The 10,866-nt window shown below is 51.8% G+C and overlaps 2 protein-coding genes across 3 annotated transcripts in view; one reads left to right on the forward strand and one right to left on the reverse strand.

Moving 5' to 3' along the window:
• RABEPK (Rab9 effector protein with kelch motifs) overlaps positions 1-10,635 on the reverse strand; it is a 28,042-nt gene extending 17,407 nt beyond the window's left edge. Inside the window, exons 1-2 of one of the 2 annotated variants that reach the window (XM_038744639.1) lie at positions 10,621-10,635; positions 2,605-2,663 (exon numbers count right to left, since the gene is read on the reverse strand). In XM_038744639.1, the coding sequence (XP_038600567.1) occupies positions 2,605-2,657 (53 nt within the window). In that variant the 5' untranslated portion in view covers positions 2,658-2,663; positions 10,621-10,635. Of the gene's footprint in view, positions 1-2,604; positions 2,664-6,675; positions 6,727-10,620 lie in introns of those variants that run through there. The other variant, XM_038744638.1, reaches the window with a different exon arrangement.
• Positions 7,316-10,856, forward strand: LOC119927114 (vegetative cell wall protein gp1-like). The gene is made up of 4 exons (XM_038745653.1): positions 7,316-7,658; positions 7,796-8,027; positions 10,142-10,282; positions 10,604-10,856. Exons 1-4 carry the CDS (start codon positions 7,316-7,318, stop codon positions 10,854-10,856), a joined length of 969 nt encoding a protein of 322 aa, XP_038601581.1.
• The last annotated feature ends 10 nt before the right edge of the window (positions 10,857-10,866 follow it).

A 10,866-nucleotide genomic window follows, 5' to 3' on the forward strand; every position in this document is an offset into this window, starting at 1 on the left:
TTGGGTAGGGACCGTCTCTATACGTTGCCAACCTGTACTTCCCAAGCGCTTAGTCCAGTGCTCTGCACACAGTAAGCGCTCAATAAATATGATTGATTGATTGATTGAGAGAAGGGGAGGTCTGGGCTGGAGATGTAAAACTGGGAATCTCCCCCTCGTCCCCCTCTCCATCCCCTCATCTTACCTCCTTCCCTTCCCCACAGCACCTGTATATATGTATATGTTTGTACTTATTTATTACTCTATTTATTTATTTATTTATTTTACCTGTACATATCTTTTCTATTTATTTTATTAGTATGTTTGGTTTGGTTTTCTGTCTCCCCCTTTTAGACTGTGAGCCCACTGTTGGGTAGGGACTGTCTCTATATGTTGCCAACTTGTACTTTCCAAGTGCTTAGTACAGTGCTCTGCACACAGTAAGTGCTCAATAAATACGATTGATTGATTGGGAATCAACCATGTAAAGGTGGTATTGAAACCATGGGAGTGAGTGAGTGAGTTCTTCAAGGGGGGGGGAATGAAGATGGAAAATAAAAGGGGGCCTAGAACTGAGCCTTGAGGGACTCCCACTATCAGAGGGTGGGAGGTAGAGGAGGAGCCTACATAAAACACTGAGAACGAGCGGTCAGAGAGACTGGAGAAGAACCAGGAGAGGACTGTGTCGTCGAAACCAAAATGGAATCGTATTCCATCCCATTGGTGACTCAAAGTGCTAATTGGAAGAGTACATAATAATAATAATAATAATAATAATGATGGCATTTGTTAAGCGCTTACTATGTGCACAGCACTGTTCTAAGTGCTGGGGGGGGATACAAGGTGATCAAGTTGTCCCACTTGGGGCTCACAGTCTTAATCCCCATTTTACAGACGAGGGAACTGAGGCTCAGAGAAGTGAAGTGACTCGCCCAAGGTCACACGGCAGACATGTGGGGGAGCCGGGATTCGAACCCCTGACCTCTGACTCCAAAGCCCGGGCTCCTTCCACTGAGCCAGGCTGCTTCTCTAAATTGAAAGGGAATGAAGGAACAGGGACAGAGAATCAGTGAGGCCAATCAATCAATCGTATTTATTGAGCGCTTACCGTGTGCAGAGCACTGTACTAAGCGCTTGGGAAGTCCAAGTTGGCAACACATAGAGACGGTCCCTACCCAACAGTGGGCTCACAGTCTAGAAGGGGGTGACAGAGAACAAAACAAAACATATTAAGAAAATAAAATAAATAGAATAGATATGTACAAGTAATATAAATAGAGTAATAAATACGTACAAACATATATACATATATACAGGTGCTGTGGGGAAGGGAAGGAGGTAAGATGGGGGGGATGGAGAGGGGGGCGAGGGGGAGAGGAAGGAAGGGGCTCAGTCTGGGAAGGCCTCCTGGAGGAGGTGGGCTCTCAGTAGGGCCTTGAAGGGAGGAAGAGAGCGAGCTTGGCGGATGTGGGGAAGGGGGACATTCCAGGCCAGGGGGAGGACGGCGGATGTGTAGCGGGCCAAAAGCGAGTAAAACGGAGGAGTTGGATGTTCCCCAATACTATGGGGGCAAGATCCAATTTTTCTTCATCAAACCGAGTAACTAAGCAGAAGCCATCATGAGGCCAAAATGAAAGGGTTCTGCTGACGCGGTAGCAAGCTGAGACTCCACGGCTCCATCTTCACGCCTCCTAAAGATGATTTCTTCCTTTGTCATCGGCAGGCATTGACTTCAAACGTTTGTCTGTGGGGCGTGATGAAACCCATCCAATCATCTGTTCTGAACGCCCAACTCATCATCATCATCATCAATCGTATTTATTGAGCGCTTACTGTGTGCAGAGCACTGCACTAAGCGCTTGGGAAGTCCAAGTTGGCAACATATAGAGACGGTCTCTACCCAACAAGGGGCTCACAGTCTAGAAGGGGGAGACAGACAACAAAACATATTAACAAAATAAAATAAATAGGATAAATATGTACAAGTAAAATAGAGTAATAAATATGTACTTCTAGACTGTGAGCCCACTGTTGGGTAGGGACCGTCTCTATATGTCGCCAGCTTGTCCTTCCCAAGCGCTTAGTACAATGTTCTGCACACAATCAATCAATCAATCATATTTATTGAGCGCTTACTGCGTGCTACGCGCTTGGGAAGTCCAAGTTGGCAACATACAGAGACGGCCCCTACCCAACAGTGGGCTCACAGTCTAGACGGGGGAGACGGAGAACAAACCATACTAAAAAAATAAAATAAATAGAATAGATATGTCCAAGTAAAATAGAGTAATAAATATGTACAAACATATATACAGGTGCTGTGGGGAAGGGAAGGAGGTAAGATGGGGGGATGGAGAGGGGGACGAGTAAGCGCTCAATAAATATGAATGAATGAATGAGGGAAGGAGGTAAAATGGGGGGATGGAGGGGGGACGAGTAAGCGCTCAATAAATATGAATGAATGAAATGCTCTTCAGGTGCTCTGGGCGTGTGAGGCACCTTTAATCCATTCATAGATTGCAAATCTACAGATTTTCTTGCTCAAAACTTTTAAGTTTCTTTCCCAACCAAAACGCTTTCAGAATAGCGGAGCCCCCCCTCCCCCACCCCGGGCCCCGTACTGACCATGTAGCTTTTGAGGGTTGGGCTCCGGGCTCCAAAACCTTGAGAACCTTCATGGTGTCCTAAGCAAATGAGACAGAGATGATAATAATGACGATGGCCTTTATTAAGCACCTAGTATGTATCAAGCACTGTTCTAAGCGCTGGGGTAGATACAAGGCGATCAGGTGGTCCCACGGGGGGCTCACAGTCTTCATGCCCATTTTCCAGATGAGGGAACTGAGGCCCAGAGAAGAGAAGGGACTTGCCCAGAGTCACACAGCTGGCAAGTGGCAGAGTCAGGATTGGAACCCAAGACCTCTGACTCCAAAGGCCGGTCTCTTTCCACCGTGACCCCCCGCCTCCCCCTCGCCTTCACTCGGAAACCTAACAGCGGCCGACTTTATTGCAGAGCAGGTCCCGGGCTTGGGCCTCCTGCCCGGCGGGGAGGAGGGGGTCACGGTGGAAAGAGCCCGGGCTTTGGAGTCAGAGGTCATGGGTTCGAATCCCCGCTCCGCCAACTGTCAGCTGTGTGACTTTGGGCAAGTCACTTCACTTCTCTGGGCCTCAGTTCCCTCCTCTGTAAAATGGGCGCTTAGTCCAGTGCTCTGCACACAGGAAGTGCTCAATAAATATGATAATAATAATAATAAATAATAATGATTGAGTGAATGAAGGAATAAATATGACTGAATGAGTGAACAAGTGCCATCATTATTCGTTAACACCCAGGAGATCTCCAGATGCGAGCCCACTGTTGGGTAGGGACCGCTTCTATATGTTGCCAACTTGTACTTCCCAAGCGCTTAGTCCAGTGCTCTGCACACAGTAAGCGCTCAATAAATATGATAATAATAATAAATAATAATGATTGAGTGAATGAAGGAATAAATATGATTGAATGTGTATATATGTTTGTACATATTTATTACTCTATTTATTTATTTTACTTGTACATATCTATTCTATTTATTTTATTAGTATGTTTGGTTTTGTTCTCTGTCTCCCCTTTTTAGACTGTGAGCCCACCGTTGGGGAGGGACTGTCTCTATATGTTGCCAATTTGTACTTCCCAAGCGCTTAGTCCAGTGCTCTGCAGATAGTAAGCGCTCAATAAATACGATTGATGATGATGATGATGATGACTGTGAGCCCCCCTTGGGACAACCTGATAATAATAATAATAATAATAATGATGATGATGGTATTAAGCGCTTACTATGTGCAAAGCACTGTTCTAAGCGCTGGAGGGATACAAGGTGATCAGGTTGCCCCACATGGGGCTCACAGTCTTCATCCCCATTTTAAAGATGAGGTCACTGAGGCACAGAGAAGTTAAGTGACTTGCCCAAAGTCACACAGCTGGCAATTGGCGGAGTTGGGATTTGAACCCATGACCTCTGACTCCAAAGCCCGGGCTCTTTCCACTGAGTCACGCTGCCTCTCCGATGATCACCTTGTAACCTCCCCAGAGCTTAGAACAGTGCTTGTACTTCCCAAGCGCTTAGTACAGTGCTCTGCACACAGTAAGTGCTCAATAAATACGACTGAATGATTGAATGAATGCTTGGCACATAAGCGCTTAATACATGCCGTCATTATTATTATTATTATTCTCTGTGCCTCAGTTCCCTCATCTGTAAAATGGGGATGAAGACTGTGAGCCCCCCCATGGGACAACCTGATCACTTGGTAACCCCCCCCCACCCAGTGCTTAGAACAGTGCTTGGCACAGAGTAATCGCTTAATAAATACCATTACAGAATAATAATAATAATGATGGCATTTATTGTTGCCATCTTCTACTTCCCAAGTGCTTAGTACAGTGCTCTGCACACAGTAAGCGCTCAATAAATATGACTGAATTTATTAAGCGCTTACTATGTGCAAAGCACTGTTCTAAGCGCTGGGGAGGTTACAAGGCGATCAGGTTGTCCCACGGGGGGCTCACAGTCTTCATCCCCATTTTACAGGTGAGGTAAAGCAGCTGCTCCAGAGAAGCAGCATGGCTCGGTGGAAAGAGCCCGGGCTTTGGAGTCAGAGGTCATGGGTTCAAATCCTGGCTCCGCCACTTGTCAGCTGTGGGACTTCGGGCAAGTCACTTCACTTCTCTGGGCCTCAGGTTCCTCATCTGGAAAATGGGGATGAAGACCGTGAGCCCCACGTGGGGCAACCTTAATAATAGCGCTTAATAATAACGATGGTATTTGTTAAGCACTTACTATGTGCCAAGCACTGTTTTAAGCGCTGGGGGGGGGGAATACAAGGTGATCAGGTTGTCCCACGTGGGGCTCACGGTCTTCATCCCCATTTTATTCATTCAATCGTATTTATTGAGCACTTACTGTGTGCAGAGCACTGTACTAAGCGGTTGGGAAGGACAAGTTGGCAACATATAGAGACGGTCCCTACCCAACAGAGGGCTCATTCATTCATTCAATCGTATTTATTGAGCGCTTACTGTGTGCAGAGCACTGTACTAAGCGGTTGGGAAGGACAAGTTGGCAACATATAGAGACGGTCCCTACCCAACAGCGGGCTCACAGTCTAGATGAGGATCCCGAGGCCCAGAGAAGTGAAGCGACTTGCCCAAAGTCACCCAGCTGACAAGTGGCAGAGCCGGGATTAGAACCCATGACCTCGGGCTCTTTCCCCTGAGCCACGCTGCTTCTCTGATACCATCATCTTTATTATTAATCAATCGTATTTATTGAGTTCTTACTGTGTGCAGAGCACTGTACTAAGCGCTTGGGAAGTCCAAGTTGGCAACATCTAGAGACGGTCCCTACCCAACAGTGGGCTCACAGTCTAGAAGGGGGAGACGGACAACAAAACAAAACAAATTAACTAAATAAATAGAATAAATATGTACAAATAAAATAGAGTAATATGTGCAGAGCACTGTACTAAGCGCTTGGGAAGTCCAAGTTGGCAACATCTAGAGGCGGTCCCTACCCAACAGTGGGCTCACAGTCTAGAAGGGGGAGACGGACAACAAAACAAAACAAATTAAATAAATAGAATAAATATGTACAAATAAAATAGAGTAATATGTGCAGAGCACTGTACTAAGCGCTTGGGAAGTACAATTTGGCAACATCTAGAGACGGTCCCTACCCAACAGCGGGCTCACAGTCTAGAAGGGGGAGACGGACAACAAAGCAAATTAACAAAATAAATATAATAAATATGTACAAATAAAATAGAGTAATAAGTGCAGAGCACTGTACTAAGCGCTTGGGGAGTCCAAGTTGGCAACATCTAGAGGCGGTCCCTACCCAACAGTGGGCTCACAGTCTAGAAGGGGGAGACGGACAACAAAACAAAACATATCAACAAAATAAATAGAATAAATATGTACAAATAATATTTGTTCTGACGATTTGACACCTGTCCACATGTTTTGTTTTGTTGTCTGTCTCCCCCTTCTAGACTGTGAGCCCGTAGGGACCGTCTCTGTATATTGCCAACTTGTACTTCCCAAGCGCTTAGTACAGTGCTCTGCACACAGTAAGCGCTCAATAAATACGACTGAATGAATGAAATAAAATAGAGTAATATCATCATCATCATCAATCGTATTTATTGAGCGCTTACTGTGTGCAGAGCACTGGACTAAGCGCTTGGGAAGTACAATTTGGCAACATATAGAGACAGTCCCTACCCAACAGCGGGCTCACAGTCTAGAAGGGGGAGACGGACAACAAAGCAAATTAACAAAATAAATATAATAAATATGTACAAATAAAATAGAGTAATAAGTGCAGAGCACTGTACTAAGCGCTTGGGGAGTCCAAGTTGGCAACATCTAGAGGCGGTCCCGACCCAACAGCGGGCTCACAGGCTAGACGGGGGAGACGGACGACAAAACCAAACATATGAACAAAATAAAACACAATAAAATATTAACTTCTCTGGGCCTCAGTTCCCTCATCTGTAAAATGGGGATGAAGACGGTGAGCCTCATGTGGGGCAACCCGATCACCTTGAATCCCCCCCCCCGCGCTCAGAACAGTGCTTTGCACATAGTAAGCGCTTAAAAAATGCCAACATTATTATTATTATTATTATTATTGTTATTATTATTATTATTACCTGCCTGGGGGAGGTGAAGGAGAGGGAGCTCGACGCGCCCGCAGCAACGTCACCGACTCCTGCACCGCCTGGACGCGCATGCGCACCGCCCATTAACCAGCCCTGGCCACGCCCCTTTCTGGGTCCGCCCCTGTTCATTGGCCCGCCGTGGCCACGCCCCTTTATGCCCCCACCCCTGCTCATTGGTCCGCCGTGGCCCCACCCCTTCCTGGCCCCGCCCATGGCCCCCTAGGACACGCCCCTTCATGGCCCCGCCCCTGATCATTGGCCCGCCGTGGCCCCGCCCCCTCCCCATTGGTCCGCCGTGGCCCCGCCCCCTGTATATTGCCACGCCCCTGCTTATCGGTCTATTTATTTTGTTTTGTTAGTATGTTTGGTTTTGTTCTCTGTCTCCCCCTTCTAGACTGTGAGCCCACTGTTGGGCAGGGACTGTCTCTGTATGTTGCCAATTTGTACTTCTCAAGCGCTTAGTACAGTGCTCTGCACACAGCGCTCAATAAATACGATTGATGATGATGATGATGATGGTGCCCCCGCCCCCCTAGGCCACGCCCCAGCTCATTAGCCCGCCGTGCCCCAGGCCACTCCCCTTTGTGGTCCCCGCTCCCTGCTCATTGCTCGGACACGGGCACGCCCCTTTATGGGTCCGCCCCTGTTCATTGGTCCGCCGTGGCCCCGCCCTTTTCTGGGACCCCCCCGTCATCCCTTCGCCACGGCCCCGCCCCCTGCTATTCAGCCCTCCATGGCCACGCCCCTTTCTGGCACCCTCCCCGCTCATTGGCCCGCCGCGGCCCCCCAGGCCACGCCCCTTTCTGACACCGTCCCCTGGTCATCGCTTCTCCATGACCCCCGCCCCCTGCTTATTGGCCCGCCATGGTCCCGCCCCTCAGCCCCGCCCCCTGCTCATTGCTCCGACACGGCCAGGCCCCTATCTGGCCCCGCCCCTAGGCCACGCCCCTTTATGGGCCCGCCCCTGTTCATTGGTAAGGCGTGGCCCCGCCCCTTCCTGGGACCCCCGGTCATCCTATTGCCACGGCCCCGCCCCCTGCTCATTAGCCCGCCATGGCCACGCCCCTTTCCGGCACAGCCACCGCGCTCACTGGCCCGCCGTGACCCCTAGGCCACGCCCCTTTACGGCCCCGCCCCCTGGTCATCGCTTCGCCATCCCCCGCTTATCGGTCCACCGTAGTCCCGCCCCTCGGCCCTGCCCCCTGCTCATTGGCCCGCCATGGCCCCCTGGGACACGCCCCTTTCCGCCCCGCCCCCGCTCATTGGCCCGCCGTGGCCCCGCCCCTCGGCCGTCGCTTCGCCACGCCCCCTTTCTGGCCCCGCCCCTGCTTATCGGTCCGCCTGTTAAGCACTGTCCAAAGCACTGCGCATCAGGCAGAAACTCCTCACCCTGGGCTTCAAGGCTGTCCATCCCCTCGCCCCCTCCTACCTCAGCTCCCTTCTCTCCTTCTCCAGCCCAGCCCGCACCCTCCGCTCCTCCGCCGCTAATCTCCTCACTGTACCTCGCTCTCGCCTGTCCCGCCATCGACCCCCGGCCCACGTCATCCCCCGGGCCTGGAATGCCCTCCCTCTGCCCATCCGCCAAGCTCGCTCTCTTCCTCCCTTCAAGGCCCTGCTGAGAGCTCACCTCCTCCAGGAGGCCTTCCCACACTGAGCCCCCTCCTTCCTCTCCCCCTCGTCCCCCTCTCCATCCCCCTCGTCTTACCTCCTTCCCCTCCCCACACCACCTGTATATATGTATATATGTTTGGACGTATTTATTACTCTATTTTTTATTTTATTTTGTTAATATGTTTTGTTTTGTCGTCTGTCTCCCCCTTCTAGACTGTGAGCCCACTGTTGGGTAGGGACCGTCTCTATCTGTTGCCAACCTGTACTTCCCAAGCGCTTGGTACTTGGGAACTGTGCAGAGCACTGTACTAAGCGCTTGGGAAGTACAAGTTGGTAACTTACAGAGACAGTCCCTACCCAACAGCGGGCTCAGTCTAGAAGGACTGTGGAGATCTGTCGCCCCGCCACCGCGCGCCCCGAAACTACAAATCCCAGCATGCACTGCGGCCCGCCGGAAGCTCGCGTTTCGGGCGGGGCATGCGTAAAGCGAGGCCGTTCCTGGCCCCCACCCCCATTCATTCAATCGTATGTATTGAGCGCTTACTGAGTGCAGAGCACTGTACTAAGCGCTTGGGAAGGACAAGTTGGCAACATACAGAGACGGTCCCTACCCGACAGCGGGCTCACGGTCTAGAAGCAGCGTGGCTCAGTGGAAAGAGCCCGGGCTTTGGCGTCAGAGGTCATGGGTTCGAATCCCGACTCCACCACATGTCTGCTGGGTGCTCTTGGGCAAGTCACTTCACTTCTCCGTGCCTCAGTTCCCTCCTCTGGAAAATGGGGATTAAGCCTGTGAGTCCCCCGGGGGACCACTTGATCACCTTGCATCCTTCCCAGCTATTAGAACAGTGCTTTGCACATAGTAAGCGCTTAATAAATGCCATCATTATTATTATTATTAGGACTGTGAAGATTCGTTGCCCCCGCGCGCCCCGAAACTACAAATCCCAGCATGCACCGCGGCCTACCCGGAAGCCCGCGGTTCGGACGGCGGATGCGTAAGGCGAGGCCGCTTCTGGCCCCTACCCCCATTCATTTAATCGTATTGATTGAGCGCTTACTGTGTGCAGGGCACTGTATTAAGCGCTTGAGTAGTACAAGTTGGCAGCATATAGAGACAGGCCCTACCGAACAGAGGCTCACAGTCTAGAAGGAAAGCTAGCTCTCTTCCTCCCTTCAAAGCCCTACTGAGAGCTCACCTCCTCCAGGAGGCCTTCCCAGACTGAGCCCCCTCCTTCCTCTCCCCCTCGTCCCCCTCTCCATCCCCCCATCTTCCCTCCTTCCCTTCCCCACAGCACCTGTATATATGTATGTTTGTACATATTTATTACTTTACTTTACTTGTACATATCTATCCTATTTATTTTATTTTGTTAGTATGTTTGGTTTTGTTGTCCGTCTCCCCCTTTTAGACTGTGAGCCCGCTGTTGGGTAGGAACTGTCTCTATATGTTGCCAACTTGTACTTCCCAAGCGCTTAGTACAGTGCTCTGCACTCAGTAAGCGCTCAATAAATACGATTGATGATGAGGATAGGACTGTGAAGATCTGTGGCCCCCCCACCCGCGCGCCCCGAAACTACAAATCCCAGCATGCACCGCGGCCTACCCGGAAGCCCGCGGTTCGGACGGCGGATGCGTAAGGCGAGGCCGCTTCTGGCCCCTACCCCCATTCATTTAATCGTATTTATTCACCGCTTACTGTGTGCAGGGCACTGTACTAAGCGCTTGCGCAGTACAAGTTGGCAACATATAGAGACAGGCCCTACCCAACAGCGGGCTCACATTCCAGAAGGAGTGTGAAGATCTGTGCCCCCCCCCACCCGCGAACCCTGAAACTACAAATCCCAGCATGCACCGCGGCCTACCCGGAAGCCCGCGATTCGGAAGGGGGATGCGCAAGGCCGAGGCCGCTCCCGCCCCCCTCCGAAACTACAAATCCCAGCATGCACCGCGGCCTACCCGGAAGCCCGCGATTCAGACGGGGGATGCGTAAGGCGAGGCCGCTCCTGGTCCCCACCCCCATTCATTCAATCGTACTTGTTGAGCGCTTACTGTGTGCAGAGCACTGTACTAAGCGCTTGCGTAGGACAAGTTGGCAGCATATAGAGACAGGTGCTACCCAACAGCGGGCTCACAATCTAGAAGGACTGTGAAGATCTGTCGCCCCCCCCCCCCACAACCGGGAGCTCCGAAACTACAAATCCCAGCATGCACCGCGGCCTACCCTGCAGCCCGCCAATCGGACGGGGGATGCGCAAGGCGGAGGCCGCTCCCGCCCCCCCCGCGCAACCCCGAAACTACAAATCCCAGCATGCACCGCGGCCTACCCGGCAGCCCGCGGTTCGAACGGGGCATGCGCATGGCGGAGGCCGCTCCCGCCCCCCCTCCACCGCGCAGCCCCCGAAACTACAAGTCCCAGCAGGCACCGCGGCGCCCCGGCAGGCATCCCGCGCGGGCGCGGGGCAGCGCCGACGTCCCGTCCGGAATGCCGCGGCGCCCGGCCCGGAGTTCCGGCGCCCGGCCGGGCCGCGACGGGAGGTGCGGCGCCGGGGCTCCGCGCTGACAGGAAGTGA

The sequence above is a fragment of the Tachyglossus aculeatus genome, chromosome 4 (genome assembly GCF_015852505.1).
Source record: "Tachyglossus aculeatus isolate mTacAcu1 chromosome 4, mTacAcu1.pri, whole genome shotgun sequence".
Lineage (NCBI taxonomy): Eukaryota > Metazoa > Chordata > Mammalia > Monotremata > Tachyglossidae > Tachyglossus > Tachyglossus aculeatus.

What these genes read in the sequence shown, in the direction of transcription:
- LOC119927114 (XM_038745653.1), top strand. Translation starts at nt 7,316, where the DNA reads ATGGGTCCGCCCCTGTTCATTGGTCCGCCGTGGCCCCGCCCTTTTCTG. An exon ending in GGGCCCGCCCCTGTTCATTG is followed by an intron (nt 7,659 to 7,795) that starts GTAAGGCGTGGC and finishes CGTGACCCCTAG; the next exon opens with GCCACGCCCCTTTACGGCCC. An exon ending in GCGATTCAGACGGGGGATGC is followed by an intron (nt 10,283 to 10,603) that starts GTAAGGCGAGGC and finishes TACAAATCCCAG; the next exon opens with CATGCACCGCGGCCTACCCG.